Source organism: Manis javanica, chromosome 3 (assembly GCF_040802235.1).
Source record: "Manis javanica isolate MJ-LG chromosome 3, MJ_LKY, whole genome shotgun sequence".
NCBI lineage: Eukaryota > Metazoa > Chordata > Mammalia > Pholidota > Manidae > Manis > Manis javanica.
This window is the reverse complement of record NC_133158.1, coordinates 7,312,693-7,336,000: the sequence shown is the minus strand read 5'-3', so window position 1 is coordinate 7,336,000 and position 23,308 is coordinate 7,312,693. Positions and strand designations below refer to the sequence as shown.

The 23,308-nt window shown below is 47.7% G+C and overlaps 1 protein-coding gene across 2 annotated transcripts; it reads left to right on the top strand.

The window, feature by feature from the left end:
• Positions 1 to 851: 851 nt before the first annotated feature.
• Positions 852 to 19,616, top strand: DNASE1L3 (deoxyribonuclease 1L3). Of its 2 annotated transcripts, XM_073230762.1 has the most exons (8): positions 863 to 1,393; positions 6,862 to 6,950; positions 10,177 to 10,266; positions 10,848 to 10,960; positions 12,755 to 12,867; positions 15,095 to 15,252; positions 19,040 to 19,136; positions 19,425 to 19,616. In XM_073230762.1, exons 1-8 carry the CDS (start codon positions 1,256 to 1,258, stop codon positions 19,539 to 19,541), a joined length of 915 nt encoding a protein of 304 aa, XP_073086863.1. In that variant the 5' UTR covers positions 863 to 1,255; the 3' UTR covers positions 19,542 to 19,616. The 2 variants fall into 2 exon arrangements, with proteins under 2 accessions (XP_073086864.1, XP_073086863.1); XM_073230763.1 differs by lacking the exon at positions 19,040 to 19,136 and having other exon boundaries at positions 852 to 1,393.
• Positions 19,617 to 23,308: the final 3,692 nt, after the last annotated feature.

Here is a 23,308-nt window from a genome sequence, read left to right as displayed (position 1 = left end):
TAAATCTCTCTCTGGCTGGAAGATGCCCATTGGCCAAGGAAGGCAATCACCATGGTGTGAACCAGATCTGCTTTCACCAGAGATTCAGCCAGGCCTGAGGCCTGCACTGTAGGCGACGGAAATTCATCCCACCAGGGGCTCAGGAAACTACTATTTCCTCCCATGTACTATTTGGGGTTATCTCCCTAGCATGCTTGGGTGTGCTTGGCCTGCGATTTTGGCCAGGATGCTGGCTGGATGTGTGTGGGTGATACATGCACACTTTTCCCTATTGCTGCTGCCACCCGCCCATCCTTTCAAAAGGGCGTGGCCTGGAGATCCCAATGCTGGCTTCATCATCCACCACTTCACTGAAGGATTCTCCTTACCAAAGTCTCCAAAGGTTTATAAGTTAATTGGATTTTGCACTTCTGATCCTCCTATCTTCCTACCAAAATCTTTAAAAGTCATTTTACATGGGCTAACATCCTCTGAACCTTGCAAAACCTTCCTTTCTTGAGGCCACACAACTCTGATAAACATTAACATGATACCAGGATGAATCACGGACGTCTCCAGGGGCTCTAACCGGCTCTTTGTCCTTCAGGTCCAAGGGCGAGTTACCCAGGCGAGTGGACTAGCTGTTGCTGTCCCTGCCAACACACTGCTAGGATTCGGTGTAGGAAATCGTGCACAGTAAAACTGCCTTAAAAATTAACTAATTCAAACTAGACTTGACCTTCATTACACCCACCCGGGTAGTTAGAGAGTTGGAGCCTGGGTGTGTCCAGGATAGCTGGCTGCCAAACCGCAGTGATGGCAGAAACCCCGGCAGCATTTCCCACTGCCCCCTGCTTCCTTGTCCCCACGCAGGAGGCTCCATCACCCCAGGTGCCCTCTGGGGCGGACCACTTCCGAGTTCATAGATTTTTCAGAAAAAAACACATGACATGTGACCCCAGGAGAGATGAGCAGATGTCCCAGCTGGCTCCCACTTGGGGTGTGAGTGATTTGCAGAGGATACGGCCCAAATGAGGAGGTCGATTTCCTTACCAGAGCGACAAACACAGGGGCTCCTGAGACCGGCCCATTTCCTTGGGGAATGAAACACACGATCTTCAGTTCCTCAGAGAAGTGAAAATAGCAACTAGGAATCCAGTCATTCCTGTTATCTGCAGGCTCTCTAGATCAGCCGAGCCTGAGGAGGTAGCTGTGCGCCCACACCCCAAACCCCGCTGTCCACTGCCACCACGCCTGGAAGCCAGAGGAGCTCAGCATGTCTCCTCTGCGGGGCCCCTTGCTGCTGATGCTCTGCGTCAGCGGTGCCCTGACCCTGAGGATCTGCTCCTTCAACGTGAGGTCCTTTGGGGAAGCCAAGAAGGAAAACCAGAAAGCCATGGATGTCATCTTAAAGGTGAGACGCATGCCTGTCAGGGGGGCCGGGCACCCCGCGTGTCCTCGCTCCCTCTTTCAGACTTGAAGAGACTCCCAAGAAATGGGACTAAACTTAGTCCCTAGGGGGAAGGTAGCAGTGACCTTGGAATTTTGTAACAAATAATGGCAGCAGTAATTCCAATGGCCACTTCACCATCTTAATATGGGACTAATGAATAACGTACTACCCTTTAGTGGGGGATATGAGAATGGCTAAATGGAAAACTCCAGAAACAGCATCTGGCCCTTAGGAAGCTTCAGGTAAAGGCAGGCTATGGCTTTAGCTCTTACTGTCTCTTACTGAATGCCTGCATCAGGCTCTGCAAGTACATGATTACTCACCCATTTTCTTTTAATTGGTATAGAGTTGATACACAATATTATATCAGTTTCAGATGTACAATATAGTGACTTGATAATTATATACACTACTAACTGGATGCTCGGCATTGTAAGTGTAGTTAGTTCCTCATCACCACACCAAGATATAACAACATTATTGGCTATATTCTATATGGTGTACTACCATCCCACCTTCCCTTAAGGAAGATTATCTCCATGAAGGGATGTTGATAAACGGAAGGTGAAGTAACCTCGTGCAATCAGGGGTGAGGGGAGCCGGGAGACCAGCCAAATCTGGCCTTTTAACCAACAACACAGATTTTGCTTTCTTTCCTTCCTTCCTCTTTCTGTCTCCCCTTCTCTCTTTCCTGCTCCCCATCCCTTCCTCCTTCCCTTCTCCCCAACAACTTTACCCCAGCTCCCAGATCTATCTTTCTCTCCACTTAGAAAAGACTTTCCTGGGTAATATGACCAATGCTCACATTTCTCTGGGGTCAGTTGACTCTCTTCATCCTATGGGTTAATTTATTTTTCATGCTGGGAACTGAAAGCTTTCCCAGGGCTCTGACTGGGTGTTATTACCTTAGAAAACCCCGAGGCACCCTGGTGTGATGGGAAGGTAACAGCCCTGTGTTCAAATCCCACCCGGCAACAGGATGAGCAAGCCTGGGAAGTCCCTCCTCACCGAGCCTCTGGCCTTTCAGTAAAGTGGGACTTAACCTGTAGGAGAGGTCAAGGCCCCCAGCAGAGCTTGTGGCCAGGCAGGCAGTCGCAGAGCTGCCACTGTTGTCATTCGGCATGCAGAGCCCCTGTGAACACAATCAGGTACATCCCACCGAGTTTCAGGTCTGGGAGGGCCTTCCAGTGGCACGCGTCCTTGGAGCCCTGTCCGAGGAGGACATGAAGCTGGGGAAGATATATTTTACCAGGCCCTCTGGTCTGAAATCGGGGCAGGGAAAACATATCAGTAATGGGTTTGACAACTGAGTGTTTAATGGCTCACAAGGTGAGATAATGCCAGGCGAGAAAAAAAACAATTCAAACTGCATGATAAATATTGCCACTGTTTGCTGGGCATCTGTTCCATGCCAGGGACTGGGCTGAGCATTCTACATCCATCATGTCATTTAATCCCTATGACAACCCTGTGACAGGGCTGTCTTCCTAGGAATCTGGGGATGCAAGGAGCTTGAGTGACTTGCTCAAGGTCACACAACTAGTAAGCAATTGAGTCAAAACATGAATCCAAGACCATTTGACAAAGCCCATACTTACAACCACAATCCTTTTGATGCCAATTTTGTCAGTATATGTAAGTATAGAAATCATATGGAAAGTGTCTGAGTGGTGGAGTTAGAGGTCATCACTGTTTTCTGCATTTTCCAAATTTTCTCCAATAAGCAATAGTATCTTTATAATTAGAAAATTTTAATAAAATTATTTTCAAAGGACTGAGTAGGAAATGTATTCCCATTTTTCTTACAATGCTATAAAGATTTAAATACTAGAAGATATTTGTAGCTGCGATAAAGCATGGCCTAGTATGTTGTCTAGCACGCAGCAGGCCCCTGGTAAAGAGATGGGTAGGATGGATGGATGTGCTAGGCAGAAAGACAGACATGAGCGGGATGAAGAGGGTGGGGCCTACCAAGAACTCAGGGAGTTAAACAGGTAAAGGCAGAGAGCCAGAAGGCACTCACAGAGCTCCTGACCTTTGCAGTGTGAACTCATTCCGCGTGCTCTGAACCGGGGCTGACCTGGAGATGGGTGAGACAGAGCAGAGACATGAAACAAGCATCATGACTAATTTTCCTAAAAGTGTCGAGATCTGAACAGCATAGTAGGAACAGAAAGGACCCACGTTAGGGCAGGGCAAGCAGTCCTAACTGATATGTTCCCAGTGCTTGAGGGTGGCCACTATCTTGGAGAACAGGAAGCTTGTCCTACAGAATTATCTGGAGGATGGACTAGGGCTAATAACATATTGTCTCTCACCAGAGATAGACATCATGAGATGCCTGACAAGCCTATGCCCCCTGACCCTTTACCTTTATTGCATTCTTGAAAAATCCTTAACAGACAGAATCCCAGCTTTTGAGGGCACCTCCTCTCTGAGGTTGCCCGCACTCCCCTTTCTTGGAGTGTGTATTTTTAAAAGACTTCTTATTGCTCAACTTAATACATTTTGTCTCTTGCAGTGGTGGGTCACTTTGCTGTTTCATTCTATTCTTCAGACTTTAGACACAGGTCTTCACTCTGCCTGCCCTACGTCAGACAGGTAGGGAGGGGCTACTGAGAGCTCCGATTTGGGCCTGCAAGCTCCCATCAGCGAGTTCCCCCGCCGCTGCATTCACATAGACCCGCCTTTGTCTACCTTGACTCTGCCATTCCTCCCTCGGTGTGCCCTCAAATCAAACCTGTGCCCCACTTCACTACTGCGTCTCTGCCCTTTGACTCTTTGTTGCTGCGGAGACAAGAACAGAGGAGAAGAAACTCAACCCCCCAATGATGGATGAAGGCCAACCAGCTAAAGTTACAGGTTTCATCCCCAGGAGAATTCTGGTAATGGGATTTTGAGCCACTATTCATTGCAGTGTAGACTCCAGTGTAAGGGAAATACTCCCAGAGGTGCAGAGAAACTGCCCACGGGAAGTGGAAATCAGTAGCTGGTGGAGACGTGGGGCTCAGGAGTGTCTGTTACGTGGGCAAAGGGGCTGGAAACAGGACGTCTGGAGGTTCGACGCTTTTGCTCAGGAAAGGGAACCTGGACCCCTGGCCCATATTTGCCCTGCCCTGATAGTTCGCATTCAAAAAAGGAGCTCATCATAGAGGGGGAGCAATCACAGGGACATGGTGATTTCCTTGGTTGTTGAGTGAGGGGGCAGGAGGGGTTCCGTAGCAGAAATCTCCTTACCCATATTCACCCCATGTTCAGGTTACACAGCGCACTGAGCCTCAGAGTCCCCAGCTGTACAATGGGGATGACAAGAGGACCTGCACTGCAGGGTGATCATGAAAATGCAACAAGTCGATGATAAGAGCTGTCACTTAGAAAGCCCTCACTGTGTGCCAGGCACTGTATTGGGCTTTAAATAAGACAACTCATTTAACTTCCGTTAAACAATTTAGAATCTCACCTGTCATGTCTCAATAAATACTGGCCATCAACCCATTCCCCCAAATTCCTTCCTCAAGTATTTTCTTTTTTAAAATGAAACTTTACTTTTTTTAAACTATAAAGATATATTTTAAAATTGTTTCTATTTTTTAAATTAATTTTATTAAATTAAAAATAGTCATCATGGACTATTTAAAAAATGTAGAAACATAAAAAGAAAAAGAAGAAAATCCCCCATTATCCTATCACTTAAAGATAACAGCTGTTGGGTAACTTTGTTATGGACATTTTTCTATGTCCAAAAAAACCCCCAAAACATTAATCTACATCTGTTTTGCAGCATGGAAACCACCCTAAATTATCAGTTTTGTTTTTTACATTACATGAGAAGATTTTCATATTGTTGTTAATACTCTTTTAAAATATGGCTTTCAATGCTGTATAGTGCCATATGCTATGTTTGCAGCATATCTCATTTAAAGCTTTCCTGTTTGGGGATGCTCAGGTGGTTTCCAGTGATTTTGTTGCAATGCATCTTCCTCTTTGATCTGTACAAGTAATAATAATGATTTGTTGTGTGCTGCCTTCCCGGCTGACAGTGCCCTATGGACCCATTTAACCTTCCAGCAACCGTGGGAGAAAATGACTCTCATCCGTCCAATTCATAGATAAGGAAACTGAGGTGCAGTGAAGTAGTAGATACTTTATTACAAAGGAAGATATTCCCCAAAGTAGGAAAACTGTATTTTTTAAGACTTTTGGTACATACCCTAAAGAGCCTTCCAGAAAGATCTGACAGTGGCAAGTGGCTAAATCAGCACTCAGCCCCTCTGGGGAGCCCTGCAAGGCTGATGCCATCGGTTTCAGGCCTGCTGATGGAAGGATCCAGTCTCGGACACAGTCTTACTCCTCGGTCACTCCACAGGTGCATCGTCAACCCCCACCACCCTGAAGTGGCAAAGTCTTCCAGCTCCAGGTCTGTGGGGGCTGTAGAAGAGGACAAAATTAGCCTTGGGGATGCCCTGTCCTTGACCAACGAATCACCAGGAGCCCAAACACAGAAAGGTCCCTGTGGTCTCCAAGGGGCGTGGTCTCGGTCTGCACCCTGGTCTCAAGGTTACTGCTCACCCAGCAGCCTCTCCTGCATTCTTTGCCCACCCCACTGCGCACCTTCTTCCCTTCAGGGCCTCTTCAAATGCCACCTCCTCCTTGGAGCCTTCCCTGATCCTCTGGGCAGAAATAATTCATGATTCCTCAATACACCCACAGCGCATGACTTTCATTTAGCACAGATTTCATTAGCCTCTCATTATAGCTAGTTGTTTCTATTTGTCTCTCTCACTGGACTAGGATGCTCTCAGTGACTGTATTTGAACAGTTGAACATGGTAGCCTTGCCGTCACAAAGACCCAAAATCAAATCCCGGCTCTACCACCCATCCTGGCTGTGTGACTCCAAACTAGTCATTCCGTCTCTCTGAGCTGGTTTCCTCCTATGTTCTATAGGCCAATAATCATAGTTATCTCACAGAGAGGCTCAAAAGAAGCTCACATTCAATAAACATTAGCCCTTAAAATTACTATTATTATAATTACACCTCTTTGTTTCTGCAGCATTATTTCTCACTACTAAGAGCTTAATGAATATTTATTATTATTCCTGTAATTATTGAAGCAAAACCAAGAGGTAGGGCGCGTGGGGGCGTGACCGTGGGCTCTGGACTCAGACTGCCTAGGCTCACACTCCGTCCCGGCTGCTTTCTCGCTGGGTGACTTTGGGTGATTTACTTGGCTTTCGTGGAGCATCAGGCCCCTTTCTTTAAAATGGACATAATAATAGTACTTACCTCAGGAAGGCCGTCTTTTATTTCAGGGTAGAGGTTAATTAATTTAGCAAAGCATCAGATTTGATCATTTAAACATAGTAAATAAAAAAGGTTTTAGTATCCATAGTAAACGGCCTCAAACGTGGGAATTCTCTCTTTGCAGGTCATCAAACGCTGTGACGTCATACTCCTGATGGAAATTAAGGACAGCAATGACATGATCTGTCCCATGCTGAAGGAAAGGCTGAATGGGTAAAGATGGTGGGGGGCGGGGGGCGGGGCTGGACCCTCTGCGGGCTTACGGTCCAGTGAAAGGGCACCTAAGACGCCTCTGGGAACTGAAACTAGGGTGAGAGCCAGCCCGCGCTCTGACCCCAGGTCAAGCGGCCAACACGCACTGCCCAGGCTTCCAACCCATTAGCCAAAGTCCTGAGAACTTCCAAGTGGCTAGTTTTAATATGATAAAGCAAAACAGAGGAAGCAGATGAGGAGTCAGAAAGAAAGAAATTAAAAACAGAATAGAAGCTGATCTGGGAAGTACTGTTATTAAGAAAACATTGAGTGCACATATGAAACTATGATGCGCCACAGGCTGGAATTTTACATAGCCATCAAAAATCACGTTTACTATAGGACAGGTTAGAGCTAAATATTCCCACATGGAAAGATGGCTGGAATATATAGGAAAAAAGCAAGTTCAGAATTCTAGGTAGAGTAACCCATTTTCGCAATCACATCACATCATACGTGAATAAAAGTGTGTTTGAGTGTGCCTGGGTGTAGAAGACTGGAAGGATGTACTCCACACTGTTAATAGAGGTTACTTTGGGGGGAGCCTGATCGGAGGACCACTGTGGATGGGGTCAGTGAAGGAGGGGATCGTTTGCCTTTTATTTTATATACTTTTGAGTATTTTACAAAAAGTCTGAGTTGATTCTGTAACTTAGAAATTTTTTTAAGACAACAAAATAATGTCCTCGAATAGTTTTAAATAACACTAGTTTATATTTATGATTTACATCCTTTTTCAAAGAGTAATCAGCAGACGTATCCACCCCATTTACCCTAAATGAGTAAAAACTACATAATCAAGAGCTTTGGTCTATTGAATGAGAATGTCTGTGAGGGGGAATTTTCATCTTAATAAGCTTCCTAAGCTATTCTCATGTGCCCTAATTCTTTCAAACTTCTGATAGAATGTTTCTTTTGTAGACACATGATAAGATTGAACAAAATAGAGTACACAATAATTTGTAGCAAGTAGCTCAATTGCATGAAAAAACAAAACAAAACAAAAAACATATAAAAGAGTCAAAAGCAGTGAACCAGACTGTTGTCAGTGGCCATCTCAGAGTACTAATGACAAGGAGCTCACATGTGATTTCTTCTACATATTTTCTGTATTTTCCACATTTTCTAAAATGAGGATATTACTTTCCTTCCTTTTTCTTGTGCAATATTTTAAACATACTCAAAAGCACAGAGAAAATGATAATAAACAGCCATGTTACCCACCATCCAGATTGAACAAATGGTACATCTGGCCATTATGATACTTTTATAATGAGGAAAAACTCACTTTTTTTTTTTTAAAGAAATGAATGGTCAAGCCAGCCTCCTTAGGCTTGGGATGACCGGCTTTCGATGCCCTCCTCCATGCAAAGGGCTGTACCGCCTCTGGGCTTCTGTTTCTCATCTGAAAATACAGAGGGGTGCCCAGCGTCTCCTCTTTCATCCCAGCAGGTCTCCGGTTCTGGAGCTGACCTCTGACAGAGGAAGACGGAGGACAGCACGGGGGAGGGGATGCACTTGCCTCGGACCACTCGGGTTTGGGTCCTGGCTCTGCCATCACCTTGGGCAAAGTTACTCAGCCTCTTTGTATCTCATTTTCTCTGTCTATAAAATGGGGTTAATAACAGAACCCATTTTCCTGGGAGATGGTGATAAGGAAATCAGGCATGTAAGTGGTGGCTGAGCTGTGCCTGGCATGTAGACGTGAGCACTAAATGCTGGATTTGTCTATTACTTGTACAAGGAAGGGGATTCTAATGGCGCGTGACGGTCCCAAGGGCCACATGCGAGGGCCACACGTAACAATTACCATCGATACTCTAGCTACATGCCAGATATCTTTAATCAATTTACATGCACTATTTCATTTATTCCACACCCTGTGGGGTAGGTACTACTATTGCCTTCCTCATAGTGAGGGAACTGAGCCACAGACAGGTGGAACGTGCCCCAGGCCACCCAGCCATTCATGGCCAAGCTTCCCTTTGAACCTGGGTTCTGTCTGACTCCAAGTCCAGTGCTGTGTTCTGAGCCCCTCAGCCTGCCTTTGAGTTGCTCTGGTCAGGTTTCAGAAGTGTGGGGGATTTAGGGGATGGGGGGACTCCAGGCCCCTCCCCCGAGTTGGTCTGAATCAGTCTCCCCGCCCTTTCCGGACTGCGCCACTGCAGGCGGAGCCAGGCCTGTTTGTCCGCTCATCCCCTGTAAGCCAGGAGGTGCCTTAGTCATCTCACAGCTGAGTCACGCTACCAGCTTGCCAGCCCGGGGCTTGGCAGGCTGGATTCAAACAGGACCAGCCTTCCCAAACTGGGAGGCCAGCAGAATCCAGTGTCCACACGCCTGGGGCCCCAGATCTGCCTTAGAATATGTATCTAGGGTCCCAGGAATTTCTGTAAGGTTGAAGTTGTCTACTAAAGACCCCTTCTGCTTTTTTGAACCTGAGAATACGCCACAGCTTTGATGTGCCATAGATCTTCAGTGGGCTCTGCCCAGGGTGCAGTATCATCAGGTTTGGCAAATACACTGAGACTCAAGCTTCCCCAGTGTCGGTCTGGGTAGAGTTAATGGGAATGCTTGGCTGTATCCACAGCTCCCAGGACATAAACAACAGCTGATTTGAAAGCATAGTTGCAGCACTTGTGAGAAAACGCTTGGAGGTTCTCAGAGCAGGAGTGGATGTCCAAGAAAAGTGTTACTAGGAATCCTGCCTAGGCTAGATGCTCAGGAGCGGCACATGGACAGAGTGGCCTGCAAAAGTGTGCTCCACCCGGCAGTGTGAGGTGCAACCCCAGGCAGGGGCCAGAGTGGGATCTGGGGCCGATTCTGGGCTGAATCTTCTACAGTCTCAGTGGTCTCCTACAGGTGCAGGCCAAGGATCTGTGGATGGTAGATTTGGGGATGAGGTAGGATCTGAGTTCAAATCCCAGCTTTGCACTTCAAAGTATAAAAAAAGGGGTAACAATAGTAACCACCTTATAAAGACAAGAAACAATGGCTGAAAGATTATTTCCAGCAAATGTCACATCCTTAGTCAATGGCGGTCCCTCTCATTAGACTCAAAGGTTATGATGAATGGTTGTCCTTCTACATGAGGTCACTGGATATCTGGAGACAGATTGGAGAGAAGGGACCCTAGGCAATGGCGGAATGTTTACTCTCTAAGACACAATGTAAACTCTTTGTTTTCCAGAAAGTCAAGAAGAAGCATAACATACAACTATGTGAATAGCCCTCGGCTCGGAAGAAACACATATAAAGAACAGTATGCCTTTTTCTACAAGTAAGTATAATTTAGGCTTCCTAGAACATGGTTCACTTATAAGTGACTGTGAATTGAATCAAAATGCTTATCCTTTCTTCAAAACCAAAGTTTGATCTCTAAGCAAAATTTGATCTCGAGGAAGATCAGAATAATTGCTGTCGAAATTGGGGCTGATGCAAAGTATTAACTCTTCAACCTAGAAAACAAGAGCAGCTTCCTAATACCCAATTTGTTGGTTGACTCAGTGGCCACCTGGTCAAGGAGGGTCAGGAGTTCTGTATGCTTCGTAGTCAAGTCCTGGCCCAGGGACGGAAACCTTAGTTGCCCAGCACAGCTGACTCCAGAACTTCATAGTCTCATCTTTTCTCTGCTAGTCGTTTAAGTTTGAACATTGACTTGTGGGTGCCCCAGATAATCAGTACTGCTCAGATCTTCAGCTTCCAAAGGCCCTTGGCCATTGAGCAGAGCGGACTGAGCCCCGTTCTCATGCAAAAGAACCCTTCCAGTGTTTGAGTCTGCTTGGGAAGTTAAAGAAGCCCTGGGCTCCTAGTCTCTGCTTTTTGAAAGACTCAGCAGGAGGGCTTGTTTTTCTCTCATAGGGAAAAGCTAGTGTCTGTGAAGAAAAGCTACATCTACCATGACTACCAGGCTGGAGATGCGGATGTATTTTCCAGGGAACCATTTGTGGTTTGGTTCCAGTCACCCCACACTGGTGAGACCCACAGGCCCCTCTTACCCAGAAGCTCCCCTGCAATCTCATGAATGGGCAGCGGCCCCAAGGGTGAGCTGCAGCCCCAGGCTTTATGCAACATCTTCAGGGAGGCCTTGGGCTTGAGATGGCTGTTAAGAACTTCTAATACTCGAATGTAAAGGACGCAGGCTGGCTTCTCAGAATGCTATGACTTAGGACCTCCTCAGCCTGGAACAAGAACTCCACTCTCTTTGGAGCATTTAGGCTGATGGAAATTATTTACTCCAATTCCTCAGTCCCAATCAAGTACAACTATTCCTTCATTAAAAAAACAGATGCTAGTGATGGCCAGCAAAGTGAAACCCCCTACCTCGAGTCTCCGTCTCCCTCTAGTAACCACACAGCCATCTCCTCCACTGACTGGATGTAGAGGGGAAATCCTAAAGGTTGCACCTTGGATTCTAACAATGGTACCTGTCTTAGCCACTAACAATTATTGGTCCCTGATTAGTAGGTCCTGTGACCCCTGTAACACCCTCCAAGGTAGGCACTAGGATTATCTCCACTTTACAGGAAATTGAGGTTCAAAAAGGTGGCTTTACTTGTCCAAGGCCCCCCAGCATCTATTGAAATGAATGAGCCAGGGTTGCAACACAAGTCACAATCTTGAGAGCCCATCTTTCTTGAGACACTAAGTGGAAAGTCAAGAATGAATTTGGTTTGCAGATTGGAGCTGTGCAGAATCAAGTATTTTCTCAGCACCTACTACATCCCAGGCTCTGTTCCAGGCTCTGGACTAGACAGACAAGTTGCCTGCCCTTGTGAAGTGACGTCATAGTAGGGGAGACAGCTAATGACAAAATAAACATATGCAGAGCTTATGTATGCCTATATTATACTACGCAAATAGGCACATCCTCAGCTATGAGGTTAACTAATTCTGCCCCCGTGTTCATCAGCTCGGGGGCAGATACTTCAGGGAAACAAACATAAGAGAATGATAGGGAAATTCCCAGTAGAAGAAGAGAAGGGGGTGGTGCTGGGGACAGCAAGAAATGTCCTTCAGGAAGCAGGCACAGCCATCGCCCTCGTCACACACACGACTCGCCTTTGGCTGACCAGGCAGCGTTGGGAGAGTCCCCCGAACCCCACCTGAGTGCTCAGCCTTTGTGAACTGCTCACCCCGTTTGTCTTGCTTGCCAGCTTCTCGCCTTTCCCTCCTTCCCGCCTGCTGCCCTGGGGTGGGACGGTCACAGAAGGCGGGAAAGCCCGGAGGAGGGACTGACAACACCTGGCTCGCCCACGTTCCCTCCACCAGGCTGTCCATCCCTCCTGGCGGGGAGACTCCACAAAGGACCACTTGCCTTTTCAAATAACTTCTGGGGACTTTTTTTCTGACTATGAAAAAGAGCACAAACTGACGAGGCTCCATTTTTTAAATCAGAAAAAAATGTTTTCCCTTAGAACACGCTTATTTTTGAAAAATAGAAAATGCAGGGTTTTGTTCTGTTCTGTGTTTCCAAAAAATATGAGAAAATAAAAACACCCACAAGGCCAGCAAGGAACACTGTCTACCAGCTTTCTCTTCGCCATGAAGGACAAGGAATGGGAGAAAAGAGGCTTTTGTGCACTGAAAATAGCAGCCTATTGATCCTAAGAACATTCAAATCTCAGCTGCTGGCTGGACCCTCTGAAGTGGGGGGACCCAGATGACACAGTCTGGGCCTTCCGGGGAGGACAGCTTGTTTCCCTCAAGTAACGTTCATGAACCTTGACAGGAGAAGGATGTGACCTCTTCTCTTTCCTGTTCCTCAGTGGTCAAGGACTTCGTGATTGTGCCCCTGCACACCACCCCCGAGACATCCGTTAAAGAGATTGATGAGTTGGCTGATGTCTACATGGATGTGAAACGCCGCTGGGGGGCGGAGGTGAGGACGCTCTGTGTCTGCTGAATTCCCATCTCGTTGGGGCAGAACCTGACCCTTGAGAGGGAGGAGTTGACTCCTTGCAAGGGGGAGGGGGCAGGTCTTATGCGGACAAGCACCACTTTAGAACCTCAGGCAGGCCTTTCCTCAGCCCTAAATATTCTTGCTGAGCTGCCTGGCTGCCGTCTGAGTGGGTCTGGGGGATTCACACACTGCTCCACTAAGAACGCTGCCAAACCCACTGAGGGGCAGATTCAGCCAGGCACCATGCTTAGGCTAGAGGTGGACAAGTGTATTGCATCCTCCCAGTAACCTCCCGAGCTAAGGACTTTGGTCATTCTCTTTGCAGCAGAGAGCAGTGACACACAGAGAGGTCAGGGGTCTTTCAGTTGCAAGTGACAGAATCCCAAACTGGCTCATGAAAAGGGGGAGCAATTTATTGGTTCGTGTAACCAAAATGTCCAGGAGCATTCAGGCATAGCTGGATCCAGGGTGAGACATGGTCATCAATCAGGACTTGTCTCACACCTTTCCATCTCTGGGTCCTCCTTCCCTCTGGGTGGGCTCATCCTCAGGCCGGCTCCCCACACCGCCACCCCCCACCGCCCTTACCTCCTGGGATGGTAAGAGCACTGCCACCTGCTTTCAGACCCACTGACTAACTTCCTGTCCCACAAGGCAGCCACCACCCTGGGACTGAGTCTCATTGGCTCTGGTGGGTCACATGTCCATCCCTGAACCAATCGCTCTGATCAGGGGTTGATTGGCTAAATCTGTATCATGGGCACTCCAACCTCATGGACTAAGATGGAGGAGGGAAATGGTTCCCAGAGAAACTAGGGGTGCCATTCTCACAGAAGGGGACTACATCCTCCAGCCTCTTGGCCTTCGGTATTTCCTCACCTGGAAAACAGGGACACCACCCTGTTCACCCAGGTCACATTATCCCTCTGTCCAGTTCCCACGGGGGCTAAAGGTCCCTTCTACTTCCCAGTGCTCATTGTGAGATTTAAGTTAAAATTTATAGAACACATAATGCGGGACCCAGCACATAGTGAATGCGCAGCAAATCCTGCCTGTCTGAACGGAAGCTAGTGGTCACTCCGGTTAAGGGTGGCATCCTGTCCTCAACTGTGTCCATCAATCTCAGGGAAAACCATGATCTCCAAGGCCAAAACGAATTATTTTTCTAAGTCAGCACAAACAAGGAACTCTGACACTTCCTCTGGATTGAAGAAAATAAAAATTCTGTTCCAAAAACCCCGCAAGGAAGTCCACTTCCAAGACAGAGGGGATCTGTGTGCGAGCTGGGGGCAGGGGTGGGCAGCTCACCCTACCATCCCTCCTGTAAGGCTCTTCCCACTTCCTCAGGAGCCAGAATGGGCACCTAAGTAAGTTCCCAACTGCAAGGCAATAGCAGAGAAAGCTTGGCGCTGAGGCTGTCAAACACGCCACCCACATTCATTTTTTTCCTGGCTGGAAACAAAAGCCGTTGATTCATTCATATGTCTAATCCTGGGGTCGTTTGAGCCAGAGACAGAACATGGGAGGGGACAAATGAGCTGGTTTCTTTTATCCCCACCTGGCCCCACAGGCTGGATTGTAGAGACCTGTGACTAGGAACAGAAGGGGGGCCTCCGCAAGCATCCCATTAAGAATATCTTGCCTTGCACACACTCGCCTGTCAAAAATACCCACCAAAACTGTGACTCAGTTTTAAACTGCAGCCTCTTCTTTTAAAAAGCAAAAAGAACTTAAGACCCTGTGTTAGTTTGTTAGGGCTGCGATATAACAAAGTACTGAAGACTGAGCTGCTTAAACCTCGGAAATGTATATATTCACAGTTCCGGAAGCTAGATGTCGGGGTGCAAGGTGTCTGCAGGCTCGGCTTCTCCTGAGGGCTCTCCTCTGTCTTCCCCCGGCGCTCAGCGTCCTAATCTCTGTTTGTGAGGACTCACCCATATTGGGTTAGGACCCACCCACATAACTCATTTTACCTAGTTACCTCTTTAAAGGCCCTCTTTCCAAACGTAGCCACAATCTAAAGTACTGCACGTCAGGGCTCCAACATATGAATATGTGGAGGTGGGAGGGTGGGGGCCGCACAATTTCGCCCGCAACAGAACTCACTGTTTATGGGCATGGGAGGTGGATTCATTACTAGCAGTTCTGGGCAAAAGCATTTGGCATTAATGCCCACCAGGTGATGGCTCTAAATCACGTCTTTCAGAATTTCATTTTTATGGGTGACTTCAATGCTGGCTGCAGTTATGTCCGCAAGAAGGCCTGGAGCACCATCCGCCTGAGGACTGACCCCAGGTTTGTTTGGCTTATTGGGAACCAAGAGGACACCACAGTCAAGAAGAGCACCCACTGTGCGTATGACAGGTAAGGGGCATCTGCCTGCCTGCTGCTGGCCCGTAGAGGGCTTGGTTTGCATTAGAAAAGCCCTCCTCCCCGAGCACTTGGCTTGGAGAGCCGAGTCAACTGGACCTCAGGCCCCTCCACCATGTACTTTGTGCGGTGTACACACTGCAAGCCTGCGTGGTACCTGAGCACTGCAGCTTAGCAGTGACAAGGACATGCTTTGGGGGTAAGACAGGCCTGGGTTCAAATTCTGACTCTACACTTAATGTGTCTGTGACCAACAGACTTAAACACTCTGTGCCTTTGTTTCCTTACCTATGAGATGGAGATTGTAGTAGGGCCTTATTCGTGGAGATATGATGAGGCTTAAGTGAAGTAACATAGGTAAACCTTCTAACACAGTGCCTGGCATATGGCAAGTGCCCTATATATCCACTGGCTATTAATTATTCCATTACAAAGACATACCACTATTTATTTACTCAATCCCCTATCACTGAGCATTATATTAACACGGGTTTGCTATTAAAAGCACTGCTGAAATGAACATTCTTTATAGGCACTTTGTGTAAGTACTTAGGATTTCCTCAGGGCAAAACTCTAAAGCGGAGACCAGTTAGTGCAAGGATATTTACACTTCTAAAGCTTTTGCTACACATTCCTAAATGCAAATACATGCATTTAAATAACAGCATTGTCTTGTGTTTGTAAAGTCTCACTGGGGATTTTCCATCAGCTTTCACCTTTGCTCCTTAAATGGAGAGGGAGGTAGTGGGGGGCCCCTGAAGTGCGTTGAAGGTTCATGGTCCTCCCATCCACAGCAGAGACCGCAGAGCAGAGACCTCAGCAGCCTGGCTCCCACAGGGGGCGGCCATTCTCAAAACTCAGCCTGCTGCTGAGAAGCCCGAGATGGCCATCGGCCAGAAGTTCTCACTTCTCTAGTTTTGAAGTCTGGCTTTCATTTCCATCCCATGACCTACCTCCCTTGTTCCTCTTGGAACTTTCAGGGCTGATGTGTCGTTTGCAGATGTTAAGGCTCCAGCTCTCAGAAGTGGAACTAGCCCTGGCCTAGGGGAAGGCAGAATCAAGGCGAGGAGTCACAGGAGAGGGAGCTCCCAGGTGCCTGCCCCCCGGCTCCCATCTGAGCGGCTGCCAACAACGCCAGGCGGAGATGATCCCTCGCCCACTCGCCAGGCCCGCTGTGTGGCCTTGGGCAGGCCAAGTCCCTTCTGCGGCCCCATTCTTCTCCCTGGCAAACAAGAGGGAAGGGACTGAAAATGATGAAGCAGAAGAACAGTGAGTGACAGGGAAAGATGTTCACAATAGATTAGGTAGGGTCGGGAACAGGTTCAAAAAGGTGTTTACTCAGAAACCCTGGTTTTACACACGTGTATGCCAAAGGATGGGAAGGTTACGTGAGATTTTTTAAAGATTCATTTCTTATTTTGCTGCTCTGCATTTTCTGTGTTTTCCCAAAACAGCATGCCTCTTTTACAGGTTTTAAAAAGGAATATAAATATTTGGAAAGGAATAAGATGAAATGGTCTCAATTCTGCTGGGGGTTGAGTTTATTCTCCTTGGTTCTGGTCCCCACCCCAACACAGAATTGCAGGGCAGAGGCAGTGTAGTGAAGCCCAGTGAAAGTTTTATTTGAATGCACTCCAAGGGAGGAACAGGCCAGAGCCACGGGAGACAAAGGCAGGTTTACCTGAATAAAGCAGAGAGGAAGGCAAAGGAGAGGAAGGGGAAGCTCATTGAATTCCCGCACGGCATTAGGCAGATCCCTTGCCAACTCCTGAAGCCAGGGTCACCTGGCGTCCAGTGTCCGCTTGAATCTGCACAGCATGGGAACTAAGTCCCTATTACCCCAGGATTTGGGGGAGCCTCAGAGCGCTGGATGGAGTGAGATTATGTTCTGAGAACTTCCCAAAGGCAAAGAAAGGAAATTTTCAGGCAGGCTACTAAAGAGCATGATTGCACAGCTGCAGTCGTGTCGGGTCACCCAGGCGATGGGAACTTGCAGGCTCAAGGGAGAGCTCTCAGTGGCCCCTCCCTGCTTATCTGGAGTAGAACAGAGAGGGTGACACACTCCAAGAAAGGCAAGCGCGGCAACCTCACAGAGGAGGCGCCCCTGAGGCTTTAGGGTCTGGGGTTTTACAGGGCTTTTTAGGTCAGGGTCAGCATAAGGCATGATGTGTACAGGTGATTTATAATTCCTTTGAAGTTTTGTCTTAAGAATAGGGTCATGTAGGCGACTGTACTGATTCAGACTTCAGCATTCTTTGTCCACATAGGCCCACTTACACTTTGAAGGTCTGTCGCCTGTCTTGGTTATAAAGTTACTTGATTGAGGGGCGGGAAGAAGAGGAAGAAGGAAAAAGAGGAAGAACAGATTAGATCAATAGATTAAGTTAAAGAATAAGCTGGGCCTCTTCTGCAGGCTACATAGATTTTACAATGGCATGACCCTTGTCCCATTTCCCTGCCCTACCCAGGGCAGAGAAGCCCTTGATCGACTTTTCTTTATCAGGGGAATATCCGGACCTTCTAAGTCACTCTTGGCCTTTGGAACTCCAACTAATGAATTCATTAACTGTGCGGGTCCTTTCTGGCCCTCTGGTTTTATCTGGGTAACTCTTTGGGTCCCGTGTAAGTGGGCTCCACTGGCCTCATTCCCCCTCCACCCTGCTCATGTCTATTTCTCTGCCTAACAATGCCAGTCTCCGTCCTATGTTTGGGTATTTATTGAACACCTCCCCTGGGTGGGGGTGCGAAGATGCCAAGAGCTGGCTGGGGTCACGGAGCAGCCTCGGGGGGAGCTTAGCATGATCAGCCGCCCATCATGCCCATACTTAGAAGTCAGAAATGGGGGAGGCTTAAGCGTTGTTCTTGGCACTCTGGCTCTGAAAGAATGGCTCTAAGAAATCTCCCACTGAATGCTCAGTTTGTTGCGGCCTGAGTGCAAAGTTACCCACAGTGGTGCTGGTTGCAAACACAGGAAACCAAGTCAGCCAGAATCAGGGAGAGCTCAGGGAAGAGCCCCGAATGGACAGCGTGCCTCCCCTTTCTGCTGCAGCCAGTCGGTGGGGCCGTGTAGACCCCAACTGTGCCACCCCCTTGGGACACATCACAGTCCATGCTCCCAGGGTGACTACCACATTCCCGTTTCATAAGTCACTGCTGCAAATAACTCTACTCTGGTTTTTCTTTATACTTGTCTTTAAATCCATTCATTTCTTCCTGAAATAAATTTTTAAGGGCAACTTCATAATACTAAGGTAAGAAAACGATATCATTTGTCATAAATCGAAAATAAGCCCAGTGAAAAATCAAACAGTGCTAAACTCTGCCTGACTTCTCCTGCCCGCAGAATGCTCAGTGGCTGCTGCCTGCTCTCTTGGTCAAAATGGGAGCCTAGGGGGCTATTAAAGACAAGCTGGCACCTTTCTCCATAATGGAATCAGGAAAAGTGAATGATAATCCCAAAGGGAACAATATTCTCAGTATGCAATTCATTGCTACGTGGGGTGGTATCCACGTGTCATATAAAATCTCCTCTTCCCCCACTGGGGACACCCACCCATGCAAGGGAACGTTGTCTTGGGGCCCGCAGGGCCGCAGCAGGCACTGGCCCCATTTCCCCATCTTAGGCACTGTCCCACGGGTCACAAAGCCAGGCCTGGACTTTGAGCACCTCAGGAGAGGACCAGGCTGCTCAGTCCATTCCAGATGTCCAACAGGAAGCTTGCTTTGCTCCGGGAAGTCAATAGGCTGGACTAACGAGTCTGTCTTCCCTCCCCGTCTCCAGGATCGTGCTTAGAGGACAAGAGATCGTCAGCTCTGTTGTTCCCAAATCAAACAGAACCTTTGATTTCCAGAAAGCTTACGAGTTGACTGACGAGGAGGTACACCTGCCACCTTGTCTTTATGTGTCACTGTCCTGGGAAGATGGGTGTGGCCCCCCACGGGAAACACAACACCGGGCCACTGGGCCTTGAGTTTCAAAGTCTATGATTCTGTGACTTGAAGATGTGCCCAAATTCCGGGCGGAGCTGGTCCAGAGATGATGCCCTCCAGTGTGTGTTCTGACGGGTGGCTTGGGCCTGACATCTTCTCTCCCTGAGCCTACATTTGCTCATCACTAAAATGAGTGTCTCCTAATTCTCACAATTCTCTCCCTTTTCTCCTTACAGGCCCTGGAGGTCAGTGACCACTTCCCCGTTGAATTTAAGCTGCAGTCTTCAAGGGCCCTCACCAACAGCAAAAAATCTGTCTCTCTAAAGAAGGGAAGGAAGTCCAGTCGCTCCTAGAAACACAGCGGCATTTTATTAACCATTTCTTACCTCCCAATAAAACAGATCTAATGAACCCCTGTGCTCGGGAAACAGGACTGGTCCAAATGCTTTCATCTTTCAGGTTGAATTTCGACTTGAGCCAAATTGGTAGGCGTCTTCCATTATCCTTCTCGGGCTTGTACTTACTTGCCCTGCACTGCCCGGAGGAAACCTGGGGACTTTTTGCCATCCAAAAAGACGGTCTCTGCACCCTGAGCTAGAGTGCCATCTGCTGTCCCTGCTGTTGCTGACACTGCCCAGACAGGCTGTGGGAGCAGGAAGGCCAGCTTTCAGTCCTCACCAGGGGACCCTGCTGCATGGGAAACAGCCAGAACGGCCAGAAACGCCCAGGCTCCAGCTGCATCCCGTGATTTGGGCAATCCACTGTTTTAGGGATCTGCCCCATCCCGGCTGAGGTCAGGCCACCATCGTGTCTCACACGAATGATGGATGAAGGCCACTCCCACCTGGTTTCCCTGCCTCCCGATTGTCCTCGGGCCCAGCCAGTGCCAGACCCATGAGCGTCCTCCTCTGGAATCCCATTCTGGCCACAGCTCACTGGCGTCTACAGGCCTGCTTGTAAATCCCTCAGGGGCTCCCATCACCGTCCCGAGACAGCCCGGAGTTTTTGGACACCCGAAGGTGTCTGTTACCCGGCTTGTCACACCAGCCTTGCTTCGTCACCTGGAACTTTATGCCCACACGAGTGCCCTTGCCCACCCGCCCCAAGCTCTCCCTCCCGCTGGGCTTTGGCTCTGTCCTGTCCCTGTCGCAGAGCCCGGCCTAAGTGCCCAGGGGCCCACGTGTGCCATACCCCTATGGCAACATTCCGCATATTGTATTTGTCACCAAAGCCACTATTAGGGCTCCCTGGGGAACCTGGTGGGACAGAGGCCCAGTTGGCTGGTTGGGACTCGAGGATTTTGTTATCTTTCTGAAATCAAGTTTCAAAGGAGTCCAGCAGCAAGGCGCCATTTCACCCCTATCCATGGTGACCATGTTTGTTTTGCTTTGATTTTTCTTAACTTGTTTCTTTGCTCAGGTGGGACCTGAACATAGCTAAATATGCAAGTGGTTCCAAAGAATAAGCCAGGACAAGGAATGCTGTCCCCTGGTTTCCTGTGTCAGAAGCAACCCCTCTTCCCAGCCTGTGCAACCTTCCAGAGTCTGCATAAATAAGCACCATATGCAACCTTGAAAAATACGGAGTGTAGCACACTGCATGCATGGTCCTGGGCCTTGTATAGTTTCCTTCGTATATCAGGGATGATGTCACTTTTGATAAAGGAAGAGAGACTGTAAGCTTGATTTTTGAAATCTGGTTATAGCTGAGGGACTAGAATTCAAAGGCCCTGCTGACACGGGGAAACCGTTTTCCCCAAATGTCCAGTTAACCCCAGAGTCTTGCTGGATTTGGTGGGGGTGGTGGCAAGGCTGAAAACGTCCAGTTTTGAAGTCCAAAATGGTCCGAGCGGGCAGTTCACAGATGAGGAATCTCCCCATTGGGGCTTCTACTAAATGGCTGTGAAGGCAGAGGCCACAATGAGGTGCCAGGCCTCATGGAGCCAAGAGCAAAGGGGACTGCTATCAACCCTTGTTTGAGGGCATCTGCAGCCTCCTCACTGGGCCCACAACTGCCACCCTTGCACCCTACAGTCTGCTCTCCTCCCAATCAGGGTGTACCTCCCAAAATGCAAATCTCATCCTATCTTACCCCATCCCCTGCCTACAACCCTCAGTGGCTCCCCATTTTCCTTGGATAAAGACCCAAGTCCCTATCATGGCCTAAAAGCCCTGTATTTCTTGGCCTTCACTTACCTTTCCATTGTTAACCACCCATATATTCTAGTTACACCACTTAGCTCCTCTATTCTTCATGTGCTTCCCAGCCGCTGGGCCTTTGCACATGCTGTTCACCCCCCATCCAGGATCATTCTTCTCACCCATTCACTTAGCTGACTTCTCATTCCTTAAAACTCAGTTTAAGCCTCGCTCAACTGGGGAGGCCCTTTCTGACCGCTCCCCCATCTATTTGGGGACTGTTAGTTACATTTCCCTTGTGCCCTATATGTCCCCTTCCTGACCTTCATTATATGTAATCAGTTGTCCAATATCTGTCCTCTAATCTACAGCCTCTTTGAGGGCAGAGCTGTGTCCTCTTAGTCATTGCTCAATAAATTTTTGTGGAATTAATTAAATTCAGGGGCACTACTGTGCCATCTGGGAGTATGAGGCAATACAGCCTTTACACAGTTACCCTTTTGTTTTTCTACAGAAAGAAAACATTTGACTGAAAAGCATTAGATCCTGGGTAGTAGAATTGCAGCTTTTCTTTTAGAAATGCTTCCAGATGGAAGCAGCTGAGTTACAAAGTTGAGAAATGATTTCTGCTGGTACAAATTAGGGATTAAAAAATTAGCAAAGCCCTCTGGTGCATTAAAGTTTCTTAAAGAATATCTGGAGGATATAAAATGGGATGGTACCTGGGACACAAGAACTAAAACCTTAAAATGCAGCTAGTGGTAAACCTCATTGTGCTCCCTTGAACTTGCCCTCCACCCTCCTGCCTCAGGCCTTTGCACATGCTGTTCCCTCTGCCTAAAGCACCCCTCCCCTCCCTCTTTGCCCCTCTTCCCTACAAGCACGATGGCCCTCTCTCCACGGGTCTAAGGCTTTTATAGACTTTAAAACTCCATGCAAATCCCTCTTTCTCCTCTCTAAGACGAATGTTCCAGACAGACACAGACACATTCGCAGTCACACATACACCCACTCAATTCACGCATATACACTTTCCCCGAGCGTCTGCCTACCTGGCACGTATATCCAGCTGGCCCAGCTTCCGGCTGATTGGTACAAGCCTATGATCCCACCTCATATGAGTTCCCTGATGGTGGAGAAAATATGTTAGTCATTTGTGAAAACTTCTGCTGACCCTCTCTTCTCTAGAAAATGCTTTTTACTTCCCCCATCAAATACCCTGGAAGTTTTTTATTTTTCCGACATTTATTTTGAGGTTCCTGCTTGTTTGAGATGTTTTGATAGTTTCATAGATGTAGGAGCTGAAAAAATATCCTTAAAGATAATAATAATGAGTGATAAATAATAATAATAGCTGCCATTTTCAAGTCTTGCTCAGTGCCTGGTGGTGTTCTCAGAAGGCATGGCATATATTTCTAACTAAATTTCAACCATAGCACTAAAAAGGTGGGGTCTTGTCATCTCCATTTTATGGATAAGGAAACAGGCCAGAAAAGTTAAACAACTTGCCCAAGGTCACACAGCTGCTGATGGCAGAGCCCAGGGCCTCCTCCAGGGCAGGGCCCAGGCCTCATGATACTTTTTTTTTTTTTTTTTCGAGAGGGCATCTCTCATATTTATTGATCAAATGGTTGTTAACAGTTAACAACAATAAAATTCTGTACAGGGGACTCAATGCACAATCATTAATCCACCCCAAGCCTAATTCTCTTCAGTCTCCAATCTTCTGAAGCACAACGAACAAGTTCTTACATGGTGAACAAATTCTTACATAGTGAATAAGTTACATGGTGAACAGTACAAGGGCAGTCATTACAGAAACTTTCGGTTTTGATCACGCATTATAAACTATAAACAATCAGGTCAGATATGAATATTCGTTTGATTTTTATACTTGATTTATATGTGAATCCCACATTTCTCCCCTATTATTATTATTATTATTTTTTTAAATAAAATGCTGAAGTGGTAGGTAGATGCAA

Bases quoted from the DNA above. Each gene is read 5' to 3' on its own strand.
- DNASE1L3 (XM_073230762.1), top strand. From the start codon at position 1,256: ATGTCTCCTCTGCGGGGCCCCTTGCTGCTGATGCTCTGCGTCAGCGGT. The intron at 10,267-10,847 runs GTAAGTATAATT...TTTCTCTCATAG, and splicing joins CAGTATGCCTTTTTCTACAA to GGAAAAGCTAGTGTCTGTGA. The intron at 19,137-19,424 runs GTACACCTGCCA...TTCTCCTTACAG, and splicing joins ACGAGTTGACTGACGAGGAG to GCCCTGGAGGTCAGTGACCA.